We start from the raw sequence: 25,163 nt of genomic DNA, 5'->3' as shown, positions 1-25,163 counted from the left end.
TTTAAAAAAATTAATATATCTGTAGAAGAGTGGGTACCTTTTTATGTGCAGAGCTATGACATCTTACCATCTGTGCTTTCTAGAGCCAGAAATCCCCCCATTAAAATTGGACTCTCACTTAGAAGATTAAAAAAATGCAATAATTGATAATAATTTAAGCCCAACTTTTCGTGTTTGTTAAATATCATGAGTTTGGGGAGTAAAAAATCTTGATTTAATTTTCTTAGACAGGAGCTGGGTTTTGATTGGCCCAGTTGAGTTCCCTGAGTTGCATTCTCTGGTACTGTTTTCTGACCCATACAGATATGAGAGCTACTCTTACCATTCTGGTAAGGAGCCCCTGTCTTAAGTGCTTTAATCTGGGGGCCCCTTTCAGTATAACACATCAGCAAAAAGGCTAAATATATACGTATATGGATGGATCCTTCTAAAGGCTAAAAATATTGTATTTGATTGTCTTGCCTCCCTTGATTCTATTAAGTTGCAGAGACCAAGGAATAACCTAGGGTTCTTAATCTTCTGTGCTAATTCCAGTCCTGTTATTTACATAACTATTTATTTCCTGACCAAGCCCTGCTGTTCTCCAAAGATAGGGGAACGGTTAAATAAATTATTCTTCATCTGTATGTTGGAGCATTAAGAAAGCTTTAAATTTTGTTTCTCAGAATTTTTAATGACCATTGGAAATGTTCACAATATTTACTTTTTAAATATATATATAAGTGATCTCAATTTTTGTGTGAATATATGTATAGCAAAAAGATTGGAAGAAAATATGTCACGATTTTAACTGTGATTGTCTCTGGGCAATGGGATTGTGGGTGATTTTCATAATCTTTGTATTTCTCTGTGTTTTCCAAAGTTTAAAAATGAGCATGGGGCAATGGCTTGTGGCTCCTTCCTGCACTGCTTCTCTCTTCTGCTCAGGCCCGTGGCGCTGGCAGCATGGGCAAGTGTTGCGGTCTTCGTACTGCCAGGAAGCTCCGTAGCCACCGACGAGACCAGAAGTGGCATGATAAACAGTACAAGAAAGCCCATTTGGGCACAGCCCTGAAGGCCAACCCTTTTGGAGGTGCTTCTCATGCCAAGGGAATTGTGCTTGAAAAAGTAGGGGTTGAAACCAAAGAGCTAAATTCTGCCATCAGGAAGTGTGTCAGCATTCAACTAATCAAGAATGGCAAAAAAATCACCGCCTTTGTACCCAATGATGGTTGTTTGAATTTTATTGAGGAAAATGATGAAGTTCTGGTTGCTGGATTTGCTCGCAAAGGTCATGCTGTTGGTGACATTCCTGGAGTCTGCTTTAAGGTTGTCAAAGTAGCCAATGTCTCTCTTTTGGCCTTATATAAAGGCAAGAAGGAAAGACCAAGATCATAAGTTTTGATGATGAAAGCGGAATAGTAATAAATTTCCATATGCCAAAAAAAAAAAAAATGAGCATGGGGCTTCCCTGGTGGTACAGAATCCGCCTGCTAATTCAGGGGGCACGGGTTCGAGCTCTGCTCTGGGAAGATCCCACATGCCGCGGAGCAACTAAGCCCGTGCGCCACAACTACTGAGCCTGTGCGCTAGAGCCTGCGAGCCACAACTACTGAGCCTGGGTGCCACAACTGAAGCCCGTGCGCCTAGAGCCCGTGCTCTGCAACAAGAGAAGCCACCACAATGAGAAGCCTGTGCACTGCAACGAAGAGTAGCCCCCACTCACTGCAAATAGAGAAAGCCCAGGCGCAGCAGTGAAGACCCAACTCAGCCAAAAATAAATAAATTTATTTTAAAAAAATGAGCATGAATTACTTATGAGAAGAATGTTAGACACTACACCTGTCAGTCAATTCCAGCATTAACCATTCTTGTGAAAATTACTGGAGGCTAGCAGAAAGGGGAACTTTGGCTGCCTTGAAGTAGTTGAATCCTCTCTTTAAAAAAAAATTTTTTTTTTGGCTGCACCATGCGGGTTGTGGAATCTTAGGTCCCCAGCCAGGGATTGACCCTGGGCCCTCGGCACTGAAAGCGTGGAGTCCTAACCACTGGACCATGAGGGAATTCCCAAATCCTCTATCTTTAAATGAAAAAAAAAAACGTAGAGTGACCTAGCAACCAAAACAATGGTTGTATTGCTTTTTCCCGTTCCAAAATTTTACTGGGGAAAGTTACTGGTCCTCACAAATAAACCTTTCCACGTGAACTACAGTTTTTCCTTTTCATTGCGGAAGCTTACGATAGAATAAGTTGTCTAAGCACGTGTCAAAATTAAGTCATGAAACGTGAACCTCGGAGTGGAAAGCATCAGCCTTTGATTTCCTTTTTTCATAGGAGGATCCGGTATTGCAAGAGAGACAAAGCATCAGCTTGGGTGTCCTGAGCTTTGGTTCTGTTATGTACTAGCTGTGTGACTTGTAGCCAGTTATTTAAAGTTCCTGAAATGTTGTGTCCATATCTACAGACTATAGATAATACCTGTCTGGCAAGTTTCTTTTGATGACTAGAGATGATATTTGTAAGACTGTACCATCTAGCTGTGTTCAAGTTGTTGGCCAGGTCAGTTTGACTGCTGTCGCCTAACTTGCAGTCCTGCAAAGGCAGGACAAGCCTTCTCAACCTACCTGTGCCGCCCCCCCCACCCGACCAGTCCAGCAACTAAGGGGTTAAGTTCTAGTGAAGCAGGGGACATCCAGTAACTAGCTGAGTCCTGAGGTCTGCATCTTTTCAGATGGTTCATTGTGGGGTACTGATTGTTAAATATTTTGAATATTACACCTGGCTCTAGTCAAATAAAGACTAAGGGGAGTCATTTATTTCCTGCGTTTCTGAAGAATAGAATGCCATAATGGCCAACTGTGCTTGAATACTGAAGTCTTGAAAAGTGGGAGGAAATTGCCAGTAAATGTAAGTTGATGATAAAATCTTTATTTTTCCTCTTTTCACTTTGGCATTCCCTCCCTCAGATGGCTCTGTGCTCAAGACAGTATTGGTGAGTACAGCTGCCGTGGTCCTTGGGAAGCATCTTTACGAAGAAGGAGGACATGATTGACACTAACAGGGGAATCTTTCCTTCCCAATTTCATTTTCCAAGAGATGTAAAATGCACCTCACCAAAAACAAACAAAAACAAAACCCTAAAAAACAAACAGAACTTCCACAGCCTTCTTAACTACCTATTCTGTGTACGTGGTCTGGCCCCATTATTACATTGCAAAGCAAGATCAATGAAGACAATCTAACTCAAGAATTTAGTTCTTGGACTGTCACTCATATTTCTATGCATTTTAATTTGAGAGCTTGGGTTGCTTGGTTATAATTGCATCAAGACGGGACAGATATAAATCTTCCTTGAATTAGATGATCTGTGTGAGATATACTGTGGAATATTGGCCAAAAATAATTTTAGCCTAACTCAAACCCTTAGAGTTAAAATATCTTGATTATATAAATTTGTCTTCTGTTCTCAACCCAGAAAGACAGTAAAGGATGAGATTGCCTTGTCTCTTCAAAGACTAAATGAAGTAGAACTCTCTTATGGACTGAATGTTTGCATCTTCTCAGAATTCATATGTTGAAGCCCTAACCCCCATTGTGATGATATTAGGAGGTGAGGCCTTTGGGAAGTAATTAGGATTAGATGAGGTTGTGAGGGTAGAGCCCCCATGATAGGATTAGTGCCCTTAGAAGAAGAAGAAGAGACAATAGAGCGTCCTCTCTCTGCCATGTGAAGACACGGAGAGAAGGTGACTGTCTACAAGTTAGGAAGGGAGCCCTCATCAAGGACCACATCTCCCAGCACCTTGATCTTGGACTTCCTAGCCTCCAGAACCGAGAAATAATGTCTGTTGTTTAAGCCACCCGGTCAGTGGTATTCTGTTATAGCAGCCTGAGCACACTAAGACAAACTCCACAACACCCAACCTTTCTGTAACATAGATTCAGTTATATTGCAGGCCAAAGTATGCACCTGGATATAACAACTCTATATTGACACTGATAGCAGTACTCTCCTTCAAGACTGGCATTATATCGGGATTTTAGGTGTCCGTTTTGGAGGGATATGTTTCTTGTAGGAGAATGGATTTGTATTTTACCTTGCTAGACAGTTAGTGATGCCAAACATGGTTGCTCTGTGCTCTGAGAAGTTCTTCAGTAAGATCAGGGCATTTGGACAATGGTTAGACTGAGGTCAAGGTCAAACCAGGTACTAGAGCTGGGAGAAGAGAGACCATCTTTTTGAGCATCTGTGTATGTGTCACAGAACAGCGTTAGGCACTGTGGACTCTAGAGTGCTAGCAGCCAGGAGAGGCCCATTGCAGTAGCTGTTCATTTTGACAGCTACTTAGGTGCTTCTGCTGTTTTTAAAGGTGAACCATTTCAAGCCTCCTCAGCCTACCCAGCCAGCCAATCTGCAGTTAAGGAGTTCAGAGTGTCTCAACTTTAGTTTCCAACCCTTCTGTGGTCTTTAAAACAAATTCTGCTATAAATTCTTAATCCACAAGAATGTATCTTGTTTTCTGAATATTCCTTTTTTTTTTTTAATAGCATTGTGTTCTTGTACACGTGTCCTATTTTTATTCCTTTACACTCACTTTATGGTGTTTGGGAAGGAAATGGATATAACCATGTGTGATTCAGTTTGTTACAACTGGAAGTCTTCCAGCATACCCCATTTTCAACTGCTCCTAGGGACTGATCTAGCCCCTTCCCCATCAACTCAACTACTCCTCCCTCAGACTTCCTGCCTATGCTGATTCCAGCCTGCTGGCCTGTGTTCCCTGATGCTGCAGCTGCTGCAGTTGAAGGAGAGGACCTGCTCCACACAGAGAAACCACTCAGACACAGGTCTGGGTTTTTTTTTCCCCCTCCTTGGACAAGTCTTGGCCTAATGGCTTTTTCAGTCAGACAGAATTGAGTGCAGATCACGGTACTGTCATTTACTTACCACATGGCATAGGGAAAATCAATTAAGTTCTCTGAGCCTGAGTTTATCTGTAAAATGGGCATAATATCTGTATCTCAGAGTTTTCTGAAGACTATATGAAATTTTAGCAACATTTGACAGGTTACCTAACCCTTAAGTAGATTCAAAGAAGGAGAGTTCTTAGATTGATCTCCGGCAGGGGGTGAGGCCAAACAACTGATGACTTGCAGTTGGTTGGTAACAGTTGGTTACCTCAACAGGAAAGAAAACCAGTTGAATCAGCTAGTTGATACTAAATAATAAAGAAAAAAGTATCTGTCTTACTAGAAAGGCTGAATTGACCAATATAGTCAGTTTAATCAGGAGAGACATTTATGTGGAAAATTTCCCTAAATTAAAAGAATAATTTATTGGGTTTACCAACACATCAGCATCTTTAGATTAGTGGCTTACTAAAGTGAAAGCACTCTCTAGTTGAAATGTATTGACTATTTGGGTGTTTGCAAATCTATTTCAAATTCAGTGAGTATAGAGGACTTGTGTGGTCCTTCTCTAGGCCCTGAAATGAGAAGGTGGAGGGGGTATGTGGTGAATAAAAAATACATGATCCGGCTCTGCAGGAACTTGCCAGAAGGGAGATGAGATAGATACTTAAGTCATTACAATAGACATAATACACACTGATTAAATTCCGAGAGTTCATAGGAGTCAGGATTTGTTTTTTTTTTCTTCTGTGTAGTTGAGGAAGAGGGGTGGCATTCTGGAAGGAGTGGGCTTTCATCTATTTTTTTAAATTAATTAATTAAATTAGACTGTGCAGTGTCTTAGTTGCAGCATGCGGGATCTAGTTCTCTGACCAGGGGTGGAACCCTGGCCCCCTGCGTTGGGAGCACAGAGTCTTACCCACTGGACCACCAGGAAAGTCCCCCATCTGGGTTTTTAAAGGATATAAGCTCCTTGTTTGTATTCTTTCATGAGATGGTTAGTCAGGTGCAGCCATAAGAGGAGACAGAGGATAGGCTCAGGGAAGCATAGATTATGATGCTAACGGGTGCTAGAGACAGGAGACCCGGCACGCAGGGCCAATGGGGAAGACACTGAGGAGGTCAGGAGGCAGAAGACAGGAGGGAGGGGAAGTTTTAGGGAAGGCAGGGCAAGGTGAACAGTTTTGGATGGGCTAGTTTGAATAATTTCCTTGGGCTTTGGGCTATAGGGGTAGTCCCTACTTGTCTGACACCTGGTGCTGGGTGATTAAGGCAGAGGAATATGTCTCCTGGGGTATAGGCGCCAGACAGAGGAGACACGGCTCCCGATTAGTTGGTTTGCATATCAAAGGCATGCTTCTGCCTGGACGCTTTGTTATCTCTAAGAATTGACTAGTCCCTGGAGGGGCAGGCTTTTTCCAGCCAGACGGATTTTTTTTTATGATGTTAAAACATCATAATACGTAGGAAACTTTAAATATTTATAACAGACTTCTTTAGCTGTTCCTTTGTCTTGTCCAGGTTTTGACTTGGAATGGGTTGAAGCCACTAGCACTCCCAGCGCGAAGGCGCAGGAGGCCTACTGGTAACAGGAGTTCTAACAAGAGAAGCAATGCTGTATTTGGATGTAGTCGCAAATATTAAGGCTGATGATATACAGGCCCATGGCCTGCTTCTGTCAGGGTCTAGAGGGCTGGGTCAGCCGATCTCCGACAGGCCCAAGGCAGCTGTTCTCTCTAATACATCTTTACTTGAAAAATTGGATTAAGGTGATGTTTTGATATATTGCTAGTCATCTTTTATAGCCCCAAATCCCTGACACTCTTGGCTTCCTAGATGATTGTGTTCCTGCCGGCTGTGGCAGCCTTGTGAGTACAGCATGTTGAGAGTCAAAAGCACGTAAATACACTTTCCAGCCCATATCCAGGTGTGTTCTGAGACTCTGCTTAGAATAGTCAGCAGTACAATGGGTGTTTGGCTTTCGTTGGCTGTCTTTCTGATAAAGTACCATAGGAAGGAATACTAATAACTCACTTGCTTTTAAGTTTTTCCTACAGATTGGAGTGTAACAGATAGTAAAATATTAGCATTGGAGAAATTTTCGAATCAGATAGACCCTGATATCTCAGTGGCTTATCATATTAGATATTTGTTCCTTGCTTATTAAAGCCCAGTTGGCAATGGTAGGGGTGAGGCTCTATCCCACACTCAGGGACTCAGACTGACAGAGATTCTGTTCTCTTCAACACATGGTTTCTTTGTATTGACATCCAGCTGGCAGACAAGGAAAGAAACCTCATGGGAGATGTGTGTGGCCCAAGCAGGGAGGTTGCTCACATAAATTCTACACAATTCTGTTAGCCAGAACTCAGGCACATGGCTCTACGAGGATGCCAGAGGAACCGGGAAATGTACTAACTGACAGAGCAGCCACTTCTCAGCATCAACCCACTTTAGTGCAGCTACACACATTTTTCAGTTTGGCAGCGTTGTAACCGTAATCAGTTTGTATCCTGCTTTTTCACTTAATAATCTGCAGAGTTTGAGTAATTATTTTTAGTTGCAATATAGTATTCTATTGATGAATCATAATTTATTAGGCCGTCCCTTATTGGACGTTTAGATTATTTTTCTGTTTTTGAGGATTATACATTTTCTTTCTATGGACATCCTTCTGCTTTAAGATTTATCCCTCTGTTAAATGACTTTCTTAGAGTAAATTCCCATGAGTTGAATTACTGAATGAAGGGAAGTGGCTGTTACACATTGCTATGCTACTTTCAAAATGATGTTTCTGTTCACAAGGCCACCAGCAGAGTGTAGAGATTCTAGTTCCATTTGAGTCTTATCAGGCAATGAGAATTGAAACATTGCTCTTGTAATCTGCAGAGTAGCCTAGAGGAAGCACACAATCTTCTTTCCTAGTTATTACTTTTAAATTATCCTTAAAAATTTGGGGAATGTTTCTTGGTCAAAAAAGGACAGACAAAAATTCCTCTCCCTGAGTGGTTGAATAAAGCATGGCACATCCACACAATGTTGTACTATGCAGCGGTTTAAAAAAAAATGAGGGAGATTCTAATAAACTGATTTGGAATAATTTCAAGCATATACTCAAGTGAAAAAAACAAAGTGCAAAAGACTATACTATGCTACCCTTCATGTAAGGAAGAAAGGGATTTAAGAAAATATAGACATATCTGCTCGTCTGTACAATATAAACAGGGAGGATAAACCAGAAACTGAAGAGACTGATTACCTGCAGGGTCTGGGATGGAATGAAGGGAAGAATGTCCATGAGGTCGTAGGGATGAGAGGCAGCGACCTTTCTCAGGGTTGATCTTTTCGTATAGCTCGGATTCTCAGAACTGTGCTAATGTTCCTTATACACCCTGCCAAAAATGAATCGATAATTTAAATCAACCAAGGTGGGGGGAGGGGGAACTCAATTGGAATGCAAGTAGTATTTCAACTGTATTTACAGAGAGTATTCCTAACTGTATTTCAAATGAATAACATAACCACACTGAAGGGGATGGTGAGAGAGGAGCTGACCTAAGTAACTGTGGTGGGTAGCCTCTGAGATGGCCCCCAGTGATCCCTGCATCCTGGCTTTCATGCTCTTGTGCAATCCTTGAGTTGGCCTGGATTGAATGATTGCTTCTAGTGAAAAGAATGTGGCGGAGATGATGGGATGTCCCTTGTGAAATTTGAGTACAGAAGGACAGGGTCTTCTGCCTTGGGCGCCCTTTTTCCTTTCTGACTCTGACAGAAGCTGGCTGCCATGTTGTGAGCTGCCCTATAGAGCTGCCCTTGCCCTGTGGCAAAGAATTGACGTTTCCAGTTGACAGCCATTGAAGAACTGAGGCCCGCCAGCGGCCACATGAGTGAGTTTGAGATGCGTGCAGCCCTGGGTGACACATTTATTACAGCTTTGTGAGAGACCAGAAGCCAAAGGCATCTACCTAAGCTATGCCCAGATTCCTGATTCCACAGAACTAGTGAGAAAAATGTGGTTTTCAGTTGCTAAATTTTGGGGGAAATTTCTTATCTAGCAATAGTTAACTAATATAGCAACTGTGGAAAACAGCATTCTGACTGGTTAGGGTAAGGTTAAAGATAAAAAAACTGTACACAAATAGTGCATTCCTTTTGGTAGCCCTGTTATTCACAGGGTATTGTTTAGCAATTCTTTAACAACTTTCTGTGGTCAAGATTGAACAAAATAAAATGAATCTATAATGAGATAGATAATGAGAACCAGTTTTCTCATAGGTAGAGAAAGAAGTTACAAATAAGGAAAGAGGGAAGGCTAGAATGATTGAGATGTTGGATTGGATTCAGAGGTATCAGTATGAATTCATGGCTTTTAGTATAGATACAGAGAGATAGATATAGAAATAGATATTGACGTTTCGTATATTGAGTTAATATACACGCCTATATTTCTAGCTTTTTTCTCTGAGAGGACCTAGGACTCAGGACAACCCATTAGCAATAAGCACACTTAGTGCCCAGACCTTGATTTTGAAACATAGTTTTCCAATAAAAGGAACCAAGGCTTCTCAGAGAAGTGACTGATTCCAGTTGGAGCATAGAAAATATATGATGAACCTGGAACATCTTGTGGTACCAGACAGTTAGAAAATATTCACACAAAAAAAGCATGTCAAAAGAATACAGGATCCAATCTGACAGGGCTCCCAATGGCCAAATCTCGGACAAGTTGAACAACAAAATAAATGATGATAGTATTGTATTATAACCTGTAGAATTCAATAAATATCCATTTGTCCATGCTGATATAGATGAATAAATACATGGAAGGTATCTTAGTCCATTTGGACTGCTATAACAAAGTACCATAAATTGGGTGGCTTATAAACCACGGAAATTTATTTCTTAATACTGGAGGCTGGAAATCAAAGGTCAGGGTGCCAGCATGGTCAAGTTCTGGTGAGGACCCCCCTCTTCCGGGTTGCAGACTGCTGACTTCTTGTTTCCTCACATGGCAGAAAGAGAGTAGCAAGCTATCTCCTGATTCTTGTAAGGACACTAATACCTCATGACCTCATCTAGCCCTAATTACCTCCCGAAGGCCCCGTCTTCTAATATCATTGTATTGGAGGGTAGGGTTACAGCATACGAATTTTAGAGGAACACAAACATTCAGTCTATACTAGAAGAGAATGGGCAGCTCTTCCTTACAGAAGAATTCCAATTAATACGTGTAGAGGAATGAGCAAAATTTAGAATCACCATTGGGCAAACGCTGCAGTGATAATTATTTACAGTAAGGTCTACCAATGGATAAAAGAAAATCAGTAGGTGAGACTTTGAGGAGAAACAAGGTATTGGCACAGTCTCAAAATATCTCAAAGATGTTTACCAATTGCAAAGAGAAAAAAAATGTTAACTTTACAGTGGAGAAACCAATCAATACCACCTAAACCATATAATCAGGATTAACATCAAGGGTAATAAGACACATGGGCCTGATGGACCTCCTGATATGATGCACTGAGGGGGCACAACATGACTTCTGTGGCATTCATGCCAACACTACATGACCTCAATCTAGCCATGAGGAAATACCAACCAAACCCAAATTGAGGCCCATGCTGTAACTGCTCAGTACTCTTCAAGTGTCCAGGTTATGCCAGACAAATGAATTCTGAGGAGTTGTTGCAGATTGGAGAGGACTAAAGAGAAATAACAATTGAATGCAAGGTGGAACCTGGAACAGATAAAGGACATTAGTAGGAAAGCTGGTGGAACTTGAATAAGGCATGTAGTTAATACTATTTCATTAATGTTAATTTCCTGGTTTTGATGATCTACTGTGGTTGTGTAAGATGTTAATAAGGGGAAGCTGGATAAAGGGTAGATGTGAACTCTATTATTTTTGCAACTTTTCTGTTAGGAAAATTCCTTTCTGAAGATCTCTGGTCTCATCCCTGAGGGCCAGACTTGCCTGGTTTTCAAGGGGAGGGACTTGATTCCCAGTCTAATGAATATTTCTATAGGACACATACCTTTATTAGTTATATGTTCAGTGGGCTAGTAGTTAATCTACAGATTTGTAAGTCTATAAATAAAACTGATCCTGTATCACTTGACCTAGAACCTCAGAATTATGCTGTTTCTGCATGCTTCTAAATTGGTGGTGTCTCTCTCAGGCTCTGCTCTGGATTATGTATGACATGTGATATGGTCTTGTATTGATAGAAGGCCTAGACAGTTGCCATGGTCTACAGCAGCCTGTGGTAGAGTATCGCAGAGCTACTGCTACCAGGATCCTTTTCTCTGCACGGTTCCTAAACCACTGCTGCAGACAGTGAAAGCCTCGGTTGCCCTTTTAACTCACCGGATAATTTATGTCTTCTCTTGGCTAGGGTTTGTTTCATCACAAGCAAGAGGAGAAAGAATTACATGTTGGAACAGTACAGACAGCGCATGTTCAATAAGTTAAATCGATTTGAAATTGCCCTAAGTGATGACCCTGTAAAGTAGTTCTGACATGGGAGACTTACAGTGAAAGCCTCATTTTAGGGTCAAAAATAAATATTTGGCCAACTTTCTCCCTTTCCTCTTTATCATAGTGATCCTTTAATAAGAATGAATATTTTTATAAAAATGACACAGGCTAGCTATAAAAATTCAAGCAATATAAAAAAGTACGAAGAATATCTGTTTTTAAAAATCTCAAATATCAGTGCTCAGAAATGACTGATATCATACTTTGTGGCTATTATTATAGATAGCTCTCTCTATAAAGATGGATGAATGGATGTGTAGCTGTGCAGATAGAAACAAATCTAAAAGAATTGGATAATATAGAAGCATGTTATTGTTTTAATAATAAAAGTATTTGATTTTGTTTTTCTTGAATTTAATAAAAGAAAAATAAAATAGAGCTGAAGAAATCACTGAATGTTAGGTAAAAGTTTCTTTGCCATAGGTAAAAGTTTCTTTGCCATGAGAGATGTTGGTTCCTAAAAGATCTCTTTAAGATTAGGAAAACAGATTCTAAAAATCATTACGAGACTAAAGTAGCATTTGTTGTAGGACTCGATAATTTTTTAACAGTATAAATGACCTTAAAAGACCAGCTACTTAGTTCTCTTACCACTTTTCTCACTTCCTTCCCCTCCACCTCTCAGTTTTTGTTACTTGTCTGGGTTTTATGTCATCAGAGCTTATAATATTTACATTGCTATTCTGCAATCACAATTCTCTCAGTTAAATTCTAGTTTAATTGGATTCAGTGCTTACTGTCCCATTACCTTATCTTGTCCTCAGTTCTTCATTAGACTCCCCTCTTGGTTGGCTGAACTTCATTATCAAGTAGTATTTCTTTTATTTTTTTAAAAATAAATTTGTTTATTATTATTTTTTGGCTGTGTTGGGTCTTCATTGCTGCACGCTGGCTTTCTCTAGTTGCGGCAAGCAGGGGCTACTCTTCCTTGTGGTGCGCAGGCTTCTCATTGCGGTGGCTTCTCTTGCGGAGGCTACTCTTCCTTGTGGTGTGTGGGCTTCTCATTGCGGTGGCTTCTCTTGTTGAGGAGCACGGGCTCTAGGTGCTCGGGATTCAGTAGTTGTGGCAAGTGGGCTCAGTAGTTGTGGCACGTGGGCTCAGTAGTTGTGGCACACAGGCTTAGTTGCTCTGCGGCATGGGGGATCTTCCCCGGACCAGGGCTCGAACCCATGTCCCCTGCATTGGCAGGCAGATTCTTAACCACTGTGCCACCAGGGAAGTCCCTAGTATTTCTTTTAAGAGGAGCTCATTAGGGCTACAGCTCCTGAGTGTTTAATTTATTCATGTTTGAGAATATCTGCCTATTATTTTTATACTTGAACAACTTGTCTGGGTAAAGCATTTTGGAGTCACATGTACTTTCCTTTAGGATTTTGGTCTATCTTCCAGCACCGAAAGTTTCCAGGGAAGAGTCTGAGGTTGGAATTTCCCCCCTTGTGGATGACTTGCTTTTTCTGCCTGGATACCTAAATAGGTTTTCCTCATACTTCAGGTTTAATAACTTGACCAGAATATGTTTTGATGGTGGTTTCACTGTGTCACTGTTTCTTGGTATGTAGCGTGCCCTTTTGACTAGAAGATCCAGTTCTTCCTTCTTGGAAATGTTCCTTATTTCAGAGACCCAATTGTTGGGTCATCTTTATCTGTTCTTCGTATCTGTCATCGTTTCTCTAGTTATTTAATGTCCTTTTCCTGGACATACACTATGTATGATATTGTGATTTATAATTAGAAATATATATTTGATCATCTTCTCTGTTTCTGGCAAAGAGCTCTTAAAACCTTTGGAATTTCTTAAGAGAAAGATTAAGGTGTCTTTTGTATGTTAATTGTGACTTTTGGAATGCCCCTAGATTACCTAAGGATAAGGGCTGGTTACCGGAGGAACTGACCATGTGATTAGAGGGTTGGAACTTTCAGTCCCCCACCCCAACCCCCCACCTCTTGGGAAGAGAGAAGGGCTGGAGGTTGAATCAATTGCCAATGGCCAAAGATTTAACTAAACATACCCATATAATGAAGCCTCCTTAAAACCCAAAAGGATCAGGTTCAGAGAGCTTTCGAGTTGGTGAACACGTGGAGATTTGGGGAGAATGGCACTCCAAGAGGGCATGGAAGCGCCGAGCTCTTTCCCATACCTTGCCCTATGTACCTCTTATCTGGCTGTTTCTGAGTTATACCCTTTTATGATAAACCCATAATCTAGTAAGTAAAATGTTTCTCTGAGTTTTGTGAGGCACCCTAGCAAATTAATGTAACCCAATGGAGGGGTCATGCAAACCTCCAATTTATAGCCAGGCAGTCAGTAGCACAGGTGATAACCTGAACTTGCAACTGGCCTCTGAAGTAGAAGGGGCTGGCAATCTTGTAGGACTGAGCCCTCAACCTGTGGAATCTGATGCCGTCTCCAGCTAGATGGTGTCAGAATTAACTTGAACTGTAGGACACCTGGTTGGTGTCTGGAGAATTGCTTGATGGTGGTGGGGAAACCCCTCCCCGCCGAATTGGAATTGGGATCTGGACACTTTTATCGACCTTCGTTCTCTCAAATCTTTTCTCCATTCAGTCCATTCTATTTTCTTGTTATTTCTAATTTATATATTATAATGTGTATTAACATTTTAGTTTTCATTTTATTTTCTTAGCCCCTCCATCTCTGTTCTCTGATTTTATCTTATATTTAACTCCTGTTTTATTTCCTTTTATTTTTTTTTTAGCATGAAGTCCTTACAGAAAAAATTTTAAAGCTGCTTTGTTTTCTTGTTTTGTTTTCCTTCAGACTTGCTGAGTCTTCCCTCCATTCCACTCCCCTTCTTTCCCCTCCTTTCCTCTTTTTCTGCAGTAGTATGTTTACACAGTTGCTTTGTAATTTTACATCTCACTCCTATTTGTTATTGGTGGCTCTGTCCAAACCTTCAGTAGTAAGTGATGGTGGTCTTTATCTAGGTCCATCTTTCAAACCCCAGGCCCATGCTGAGGGACAGTATGAGCTCTGGGTATTGGTTTCTATAGTTCAGCGCTGGAGGATAGTTCTCTTAGGTGACTTGGTGTTGTTGGTGGAGAGCTTGGCTGGTGCAGCATGGGTATTTGTAGAGAAACCCGTGTTGAGGATTTTTTTTCTACTAAGATCTTGTGAAACATGTCAGGGCCCCTCTCTCCAGTCAGGGGTGTATTTCACTTGTGCCGGCTTTGCTTCATTTCCTTATCTCAACACATTGCTTTGGAAAAGGTGATGAATCCTGATGGATCTTCCTGCCATTGCTGAGATCCCACAGGGACCTATGCCTCACTCCATTTCCCTACAAGTTGAAGGGTATTAATAAAACTCCCATGATTTGTTGGACTCCTCTTCCCTTTTCTCAGTTCTGCTTCTGAGAGGTGGGGTTGGAGTTAGGAGGCCAGCCATGGTCTTCTCTAATGTGGTTCACTACCCCTCACCTATCTCATATCTTTTCCTTCCTTTCCCAGCTTAAATTATGCAATCATTCTATTGATCCGTGTTGATACCCTCTGATCACTTGCCTCCATCTCTCATGGCAAAACCACAATCCTGGCTAAATCCAGCTCTGCCTTCTCTGAGCATTCAACTGAGCAACTGAACATGGCTGGAAAAACACACAGCCTTGCTGACTGGTCCTTCATGCCACGTAACAATCCCACTGCTCTTCCCAAGTCCGTTTGTGCGCCCACTCTTCCAGATGACCATTTCACACATTCTCCTCTTTCAAACACCCAACACCTCCTCCCTCAATTTCTCTCTCAGATAGTGTTCTTGTTTCCTACTCTATTGAGAAAATTGAAGTGGGCTGAAGAAAACTGCAGACTCCTACCAAAACATCTAGCCACACACATTCATGTCTACTCATATTCTCTGCCTTCTATCCAATGACTAGAAATGAACTTCCATTGCTTCAAAAGACACCTCTTCCAACTCTGCATTAGATCTTATCTCCCCCCTTACCTTCTCCAGCACTTCTACCCTTTCCCTCATGTATTTTTCCTTTTCTTCTTGATCAGTTTCATCAGCATAAAGACATGCTATCACTCCTCTCAGTTTATAATAGTCTTCTGTTGACCCCACTTACCATCCCATTTCCTATCTCCCATTTATATAAGAATTCATAGAGTTGTCTACACTAGCTGTCTTCACTTCATCTCTTCCCATTCTGTCTTGAACCCACTCCAGACAGGCTTTCGCCCCCACTGCTCCACGAAACTGCCCTTTTCAAGGTCATTATGACATCCTTGTTTCAAATTCAGTGATCAATTCTCAGTCCTCATTTTGCTTGATCTATTAGTTGCTTTTGCCACAGTTGATCACCTCCTCCTTTTGGAAACACTTTCTTCGCTTAGCTTCTAGAACAATACAGTCTACTTTCTCAGTTTTCCTCCTACTTTACTGGTCACTCTTTCTCAGTCTCTTTTGCTTGTTCCACATCATCTACTGACTTCTTGACTTTGGCATGACACAGGCTTAGGCCGTGGACCTTTTTTTCTTTATTTATACTCACTCCCTTGGTAATTTATCCAGTGTCACGAATTTAAATAACTTACATGTGCTTTCAACACATGTATATCTCTTGCCTGAATCCCTCCATTAAACGGCATCCTTGTATATCCAACCTCCTACTTGGCATACACACTTGGATACCTGATAACCATCTCAAAACTAACATGTTGAAAACAGGACTCCTAATCTTCACCCAACCCTCATACCTCCCCTACTAACAGTCTTCCATATATAGTTTAACACCAATTCCATCTTTCCTTTTTTATTAGATCAGGCCCAAACCCTTGGAATTCACCTTGATTATTCTCTGCCTCATAGTCTCTTATACCCCACATCCAGTCCATCAGAAAATGATGTTCACTCTACCCAGATTGACTCTTCTTTCCTCCCTTCCTTTCTTTCTTTTTTCTTCCATTCTAGAATCTGACAACTTTTTCTCACTCCCATCACTATCATCCTAGTTCAAGCCACCATCATTTTTATCTATATTATTGCATTAAGTTCCTCACTGTTCTCCCTTCTTCCATCCTGCCCCTAATAGTCTATTTTCAGAGCGATTGCTTTACTGGTACACTCCTTTACTCAAAACTCTGCAATGGCCCCTCCTTACAATGGTCTGCAAGGCCCTACATGAACTGGTCCCTTGTTGCCTCTCTTAACTGATCATTTGCTTTTCTTTCCCTCCATCACTCCATGCCAGCCTCCTTAGCCTCCTCGCTGTTTCTCAAACATGCCAGACACACTCTTCCCCATGGCCTTTGCACTTGGAGTTGCCCTCTACTTGGACTATCCTGATATAGGTTAGCAGTACCTAGCACTAGTAGGGACTCAAATGTGTTGAATTGAATTCACTGAGTTCACAACTTAAGCAATAGATTTTCTGAATGTTGAAGTTATAAGAGCACTCAATGGATCTGAATGATCTCTTTATTCATTGTATTTTATTTTGGCTTCATTCTTTCCTGTGACTCTTCTTTCATGTGTTCAGCAAGGAGAGGAGGTAAGACGCTAGCTCTTTGAGATTCAGATCATAACTCCTTTCCTCCTGTGTGAGCTCTGACCCTCTCAGCCTGTTCTGCACAAAAACCAAGGGTTTTCTCTTGCTGACTTGAGCATTCTTGAGCATCTGGGAAATATATGTATCTTCTTGCTTCCCAGTTAGAGCAACAGATGACTGCTCAGCGGGCACATTCAGTCAGTCTTCTGTCTGGACATTCTTTGTGGAACTCATAATCAGCCATTTAGAACATTACTCAACAGAAAACATTGCTTTAGTTTGGAGAAACAATGTTCAGATTGAAGTCTCCCTCATCCTACTGGGTTAAGCTGTTGCCTTTGGTCTGGCACACATGTATTTGCACTATGTTTCATTTAACAAATCCTGATTTAATTCCTGGGGAGACATACTTGGGTGTTTACAGTTAACAGCATTGCTTCCAACTAATTAAACTCATTCTTAACTTTTTTTCTCAATTGACTTTTCCTCATTTAACATGTTTGTTCCTGTGGGGATACTCTCCTAAAAATCATCTGTAAATTTCCGATGCCAGGTCTGACTTCCAAAGACCACTTACCTTTCTGACTGTTGGTTACCTTTTAACATTGCAATGAAATGCAGTGGGTATTTAGCCTAAAATGGCATTAACGTGGTGGAGAAATAGTGTTCATTGGTAAGGAAGATTTGGAATGGCAGTTGGCATGGTTGCAATGTAGCTGCACTGTTCAGAATCTTTTCCAGGTATGTATTGTGGGTATAAGTGGAGAGACAAGTGATAAATGAGGAGAGTAAATTTGCTAGGATTTCTTGTTGCTTGGGCTTATAAAAATGGATTTTTGTTTGTTTTTGTTTTGCAGTACGTGGGCCTCTCACTGTTGTGGCCTCTCCCGTTGCGGAGCACAGGCTCTGGACGCGCAGGCTCAGCGGCCATGGCTCACGGGCCCAGCCGCTCCGCAGCATGTGGGATCTTCCCGGACCGGGGCACGAACCCGTGTCCCCTGTCAACCACTGCGCCACCAGGGAAACCCCTAAAAATGGATTTTTAAGGACACTGCTCATATTCATTAGGTCTAAGAGAAAGTAACTTCATGTCAAATAGCTATTGGTATTACTTGGGAACCAAAGATACAGCTGTGGCCATTAAGACTTATACAAAAAATTCATCCTGCAAACACTTTTATTGGTGCAATCATCACATTTTTTTTGCCTTTTGATTTTTTTTCTTATTTGACTAACCTGTAAAAAGTGTTCAGCTAGGGGAAATTCATTTATTCTGAAGAAAGAACTCATTAGTGGGTTTATTTGGCAACAAGCACTGGGACTTTTAAAACTGAAGAACTGATGAAATGTTGTTACTTTCTCAGTTAATTTGTTTTCTCTCTTGCTATGTCTTAACCTCTATCTCAGAAATATTTTCTTAGTAAGCTGAAAAGGTCCTGGGACCCTATTTCTCCACGGTTATGTGGCGCTTCATTACAGTTGTAAAGCACTGTTAGAGAGTGCAAGTATTTCACCTACACAAAAATATTCCTCTGGGAGGTTTCAAGGAAATGCCGTGGTCATAACAAATAGGATTCAGGTTAAAGAATTGTGTGGCACTATATATCAGCAAAGATATATGGTGGATATATATATCTTAGTTACTGTTATGGGTTAAATTGTGTCTCCCCAAAAATATGTTTGAGTCCTAACCCCCAGTATCTGTGAGTGTGACCTTATTTGGAAATAGGGTGTTTTCAGATGTAATCAAGTTAGGATGAAGTCATGTGGGAGTATGGTGGGCTCTTAAAGTTCACTGTGTCATCTTATAATAATATTGGGCGTCTTGCTTTTAGTCCCTAAGTCCCCTAACCAAATTGGTACCACAGCAATGATGGCAGCATCTGACTGAATGAGACAATGCAATGCAATCGATGCTGAAATCACTGCCTTGCAGCCAAAGCAACATAATTAAACTTAGAGATACCAAAGTTCCAGGATTTCCTATACAGTGAAAAATGTAACCTTTACTCACGGGTGCAGGAAAATCAGACAGTTTAGTCAGTCCTCGGTCTCCAGGGTTGCTCACTCAAGGGGAGTGGGCAGAAAGGCTGTGCCAGTCTTATGAGGGCTCTTTACAATGAAGCAGACATCAGGGCCCGTGTCTAACTCCCTGTCTAAACAAGATTAAACAAGAAGAAATAAAGCCATGTGCCTAGGTCCCTCTCAGCCTGTATGTAGCATATTCATCCACACTGTTCATTCATTCATTCTACAGAATATAGCTGATCTCTCTGGTATTGATGTCCCCTTTCTGTTTAACATCAGGTCTTCTTTGCAGGAGGAATTATATGAATGGTTTTCCTAAATTACATTCAAGTAAAAAAGCAACTGCTTTATTTTCAAGGTTGGCAGGTGTAAGGAAGAAAGGATCCTAAACATCATCAACATCATCATGTTCACAGTCATCATCAATAATCATTTATTTAGGATCTACTGTGTAATGGGCAATAACTAACGTCTTGGGATAAGGCATGGTATCCTGACTCTCAAGAGCTGACAGTCTAGTTGGAAAGGTAGAACATATAGGAATGAAGTAACTAATACATTATAGTTTGGCATGTTAATATTCAAATGAATGGGACCCTCAATAAGTATACCAGGAGTTGGTGGGAGACAGAGGTTTGAGATGAGTTGTAGAGTGAGCAAAGACTTCCTGTGGGAGGTGGGACTTGAGCCGAATCACGGTAGATCGATAGAGCTTATTTAAGGCGAGATGATGGGAGAGTACCTCTCCTTCCAGGTGCAAGGAATGTAGTGAACAAAAAGCCTGGACCAGGGAATGCATGCAGCATGTTTAGGAGACCACAACTAGATCCATTTGATTGGATTGGAAAGTTCCTCAAAGGGAGTAAATGGAGGCTGGATTGTGAAAGATCTTGAATGTCTGACTTGGGTCTTTGGACCTTACTGTAGGAAACTACTAAGCATGAGAATGACATTTGCAAAGCAGGATTTTCAGAGATGTGGCTAACGGTAACGAAGTAGAAAAGTTACATGACACTTTGAAGATCTAGACTACAGTATTTGGAACAAAAAGGAATTGGTTGATACAACTGCTATCATTAGGGCAGGTTTTGGAGAGGTGACTTATTGAATTTGGGAATGGGAAGAAGGAACACAGGAAGGAAGTTATCAAAGATTCCTCAGATGGACTTCCCTGGCAGTCCAGTGGTTAGGGCTCTGTGCTTCCACTGCAGGGGGCATGGGTTCGATCCCTGGTTGGGGAACTAAGATCCCACAAGCCACGCCATGTGGCCAAAAAAAAAAAAAAAAAGATTCCTCAGATTTTAAGTTACTTCTTATACCTGGTTAAGAATGTTCTTATTCATTTATAGCCAACAATTATTAAGCTCTGATAATGTGCCAAGCAGCATGTTAGGTATTGAAGACATAAAGGACGGGTAAGGAATGGTTCTTAGCACCAAGAAGCACACACCAACTTTCCATTAATTACTGTCTGCTGCCACAAAACCTTGGTTCCTATCTTTCTAGGGTGATCGATCCCCTTGAGAATCCAAGGAAAGCTATGGCTCTCATTCCAAACAAATACACACACGCAATCAAGCACACAGATGTGCCCATCCATGCACCCCAGGTTAAGAAGCCTTATCATAGATCCAAGTGAAAAGTGCTACAGGAGTCTCAGGAAGGGGGTCACAACATGTTTAGGAACGTAGTGGGAAACCTTCACAGAAGGATGTTACCTTCTCACAAGGAGGCAGGGCTGTAGTATAGGCACACAGGTTAATAATTCTGGGAAAGGCATAGAACTATGAAGTTGCATGATATGTTTAGGGGATAGTTAGTAACTTGGTGTGGCTGGAGTGTAGATATGTATGTGGGGAAGGTGATTGGTAGAAACACAGGGCAAGATTATCAACACCCTTTTAAGCTATGTTAATGACATCAAAATATTATAATGATAAGAAAATTTGCTGTTTATGGGGCTCCTACTATATGCTACATGCCTTGCTAAGTATTTTAAACACATTGTCAATAAGCCATACTCAGCCTTGTAAATCAGGTATTATACTCATTTTACAAGTGATGAAATTGAGGTATTAGAGAGATTAGACTTCTTGTCCAAGGGTTACACAGATATTAAGTGGTGAACTGAGAGTTAAAACAAGATCTGACTCCAAAGCCTCTCTTCACTCCACTATGTTATATTATTTGTTTTAAAATGCTTATACTGAATCCTTAAGCACTAGGGAGCCACCAAAGATTTCAAAGCAGAGAAGTAGCCTGAAACATAAAATAGGCGAGTGCTTTAGAAACATAATTTTGTTGGTAATATGCAAAATGGAATTGAAGGGAATGAGAGCCTGGGATTAGGAAGACCAGGTGGGAGGCTGTTATGTGATGAATGTTCCATGTACACTTGAAGAGAATGTTTAGTCTGCAGTTGTTGTGTGGAGTTCTATAAATGTTGATTGGGTCAAGTTGATTAATAGTGTTGTTGAAGTCTTCCATAACCTTATGATTTTTCTCTCTACTTGTTCTGTAAGTTCTAGGGAGAAGTATGTTGAAGTCTCTGACTAAAATTGTGGATTCATCTATTTCTCCTGGCAGTTCTATCAATTTTTACTTCGTGTATTTTGAAACTCTATTATTAGGTACATAAACAGATAGGATTGTTATGTCTTTGATGAATGTTCCCCTTTTTCATTAGGAAGTGATCTTCTTTATCTTTGGTAATATTATTTGCTCTGAAGTCTACTTTGTCAGATAATAATATAGCCATCCCACACTTCATTTGATAATTATTAAGATGAGATATTAGTTTCCATTATTTTAATTTTAATTGATGTGTGTCTTTATATTTAACATGTCTTATTGTAGGCAGGGTATAATTGAGTCTTGCTTTATTTTCTAATCTCACAAGTTCTGTTTCCTAATTGAGGGGAGGAGTTTAGACCATTTACATTTAATGTGATTAGTGATACGATAGGATTTAAATCTACTATCTTGCTATTTGATTTCTCTTTGTCTCATCCATTCTTTGCTCCTCTTATCCTTTTTGTCTGCATTTTTTTGGATTAACTGAGTATTTTTTTATGATTCCATTTTATCTCCTTTGTCAATTTATTAGCTATGATTTTTGGTTTTGTTATTTAAGTGGTTGAATTAGTTTGTAGTATACATCTGTAACTTGTCACATTCTACCTTTAAGTGATAGTAAATCACTTCATACATAGTGACAACAAAAAATCCTGACAATAGTATACTTCAATTTTTCACTTTCTGCCCTTTGTTGCCAGTATGTTGCCATAATTTTTACTTCTACATATGTTATATACCCTAAAATACATATTATTATTTTTCTTTAGATAGTCAGTTATCTTTTAAAGAGATGTAGATAATAAGAAAAATAAATTTCTATTTATCCATGTAGTTACCATTCCCAATGCTCTTCATTTATTTGTATAAGTTCAGATTTTCATCTGGTATCATTTTCCTTCTGTGTGAAGGACTTTCTTTAATATTTCTTATAGCGTGGGCCTGTTGGTGATGAATTTTTTAATCTTTTGTACATCTGGCAAAGTCTATATATGACCTTCATTTATGAAAGGTAATTTTGCTGGGTATAGAAATCTAGGGTACAAGTTTATACTTTCATTACTTTAAAGATGTTACTTCACTGTACTTTACCTTACATTGTTTCCAATGATAAATTTGCAGTAATCTATATATTTTCTCTTATGTAAACAATGTACTTTTTTTCCCTCCGGCTGCTTTTAAGAGCTTTTTGGCTTTTAAAGAATTTGACTGTGACGTGCACTGGTGTTGCTTTTGTCATGTTTCTGGAATTTGGGATTTGTCGACCTTCTTGGATCTGTTGGTTTATAGTTTCTGTCAAATTTGGAAGATATGCAGTCATTATTTCTCCAAATATATCTTCTGCCCCCATCCCCATCTCTTTTCCCTGCTTCAAAGATTACAATTACACAAATATTCGGTTGCTGGAAGTTGTCACAAAGCTTACTGATCCTCTGTTCAATTTGTTTTTTCGATCTTTTTGCTGTCCATGTTTCATTTTTGATGGTTTTTATTGCTCTTTCTCCAAATACTCTGATCTTTTCTTCTGTGATGGCTAACCTGGTGTTAATCAACTCCAGTTTATTTTTCATCTTAAACATTGTTTTCATTTCTAGAAGTTTCATTTGGGTCTTTTAAAATATCTTCTGTGTCTCTACTATCATGTTCAGTATTTTCTCTAGCTTCTTAAATATATGAAACACAGTTATAACTAACACCTGTTTTGATGTACTTGTCTACTAATTCTATCATCTGTGTCATTTGTTTTCAATTGATTTTTCTTGTAATTTTGGGTGTTAGTTTCCTGCTTTCTTACATGCCTAGTCATTTTTGATAGCATGACAGACATTTTGAATTTTACTTTTTCAGTGCTAGATTTTTTAATATCACTATAAATATTTTTGGGTTTCATACTGGAACACAGTTATGTTAATAAGAAACAGTTTGATCCTTTCGGTCTTGCTTTTAAGCTTTGGTAGGCAGGATCAGAGCAGCATTTAGTCTAAGGCTTATTTTGCCTTACTACTGAGGAAAACCTCCTGAGTGCTTTCCTCAGTGCCTCGTGAATTATGAGTATTTCACTTTGACTTGTGGAAACAGGAGCTTTTCCCTTCTCTGTGTGAGAACTGAGGATTGTTTCCCTAAACATTTTGGGTGGTTCTTTACCTGGTCTTGGGTAGTTTCCTCACACACATGTGCTGCTCAGTACTCAGCTGCAGATTCAGCAGATCTCCAGAGTTCTCTCTATGCAGCTCTCTTCTCTCTGTTATTCTCTCCTATGAACTCTTGCCCTTTTGGCTTCTCCAGACTTTTATCCCTGTCTCTTCAACTCGGGGGCACCATAGGGCTCTGCTTGGGTTTCCCTTCTCTGCTCAGCAGCCTGGAAACTCCCTCCAGGCAGTAAGTATGGGAAATCATAGGTCTCATTTCATTTGTTTTCCATATTTCAGGGATCACTGTCTTTTACTGCATCAATTTTCAATGTCTTAGAAATAGTTTTTTATATATTTTGGACATTTCTTTAGTTGTTTCAAGTAGGAGGGTAAATCCCATCCCTGTTACTCCATCTTGGATGGATGTGGAAATCCAAGCAGTGTGAAGTAGTTAGACTAATGTTTGCAAATATCCTCCATACCTGTTGCTTTGGCCAATGCAATATGGGTGAAATTGACAATGTGGAAGCTCCAAGCCTAGATCTTAGAGGCAGGGCATATTTCTCCTTGCCTCTTTGATAGTTTTTAGCTTCTGCTGTGAGAAGAACATGATGCAGGTGGTTGCTACCCCTCTAACCTGGGCTCTCTACATGAAACACATGCAGCAAGCTGGTTCTTTGCCTGTAGTTTGAGACAGAATCACCCCATCTGACTGAAAACACTTATAAGGAAGAAATAAAGCCTTTTTGTTACATGCCATTGAGATTTTGTAGAAGCCTACTAAGTTCTTACTTGATCTGCATAAGCAGAAAAGTTTTAGGTCAAGTGAAGAAAAATCTTAACCAGAATCATAAAAACAGAGAGTCATGGCCCATCAATCAATTCCCAGACTTGAGCCAGTTTATAGACTCAAAGCATTTTCAATGAAGGGGAGGCCAGTTCCCCTTGAGGAAAGGCCTGAGTACACTGACAATCTTGAATACTGTTATTGAGTAGTTGAAGAAGGTAGTTATAAATACCAGTTATGACCATGTGACCAGTTACAGAAATGAGGACTATAATTATATGAATATTTCCTTCTTATTTTGTTACGAATATATTTGTGTGTGTATACATATATATTGTATGTATATGTATTTAGATATGTATATACACAGACATCTATACACTAAGCAAATAATCTTTGCTTTCTTCCTTTTCTTATTCCTTTATCATGTAACATATACTGACTTTATGTCATAGTATTTATTATTGTTAATTTTACATCATAGTATTTAAGTTTTGTGATATCAAAGATAAGAGTAAACATCACTCAAGGACTTATCTCCTATTCTGGGGAGGGGATTAGTGCATTTTCAGTTGTATGCAAATAGTTGTATCAGTTAGGTGGAGTTATGACCTTGTTATTGTCTTTATTTAGAGATTAAGTATGGTTTAAGGAGAGGCATATGGTGACAAGTTGTGGAAGGTATACCCTTGTGATGGTTAATTTTA

At 40.1% G+C, this 25,163-nt stretch overlaps 1 protein-coding gene across 1 annotated transcript; it reads left to right on the top strand.

Annotated features, from left to right (window-relative positions):
- The first annotated feature begins 915 nt into the window (after nucleotides 1-915).
- On the top strand, nucleotides 916-1,426 carry LOC115846183 (small ribosomal subunit protein uS12-like). Its single transcript, XM_060292606.2, has one exon. The coding sequence runs from the start codon at nucleotides 946-948 to the stop codon at nucleotides 1,375-1,377; it is 432 nt and encodes a 143-aa protein (XP_060148589.1). The 5' UTR covers nucleotides 916-945; the 3' UTR covers nucleotides 1,378-1,426.
- The last annotated feature ends 23,737 nt before the right edge of the window (nucleotides 1,427-25,163 follow it).

Source organism: Globicephala melas, chromosome X (assembly GCF_963455315.2).
Source record: "Globicephala melas chromosome X, mGloMel1.2, whole genome shotgun sequence".
NCBI classification, from domain to species: domain Eukaryota; kingdom Metazoa; phylum Chordata; class Mammalia; order Artiodactyla; family Delphinidae; genus Globicephala; species Globicephala melas.
This window is presented reverse-complemented; position numbering and strand designations above follow the sequence as displayed.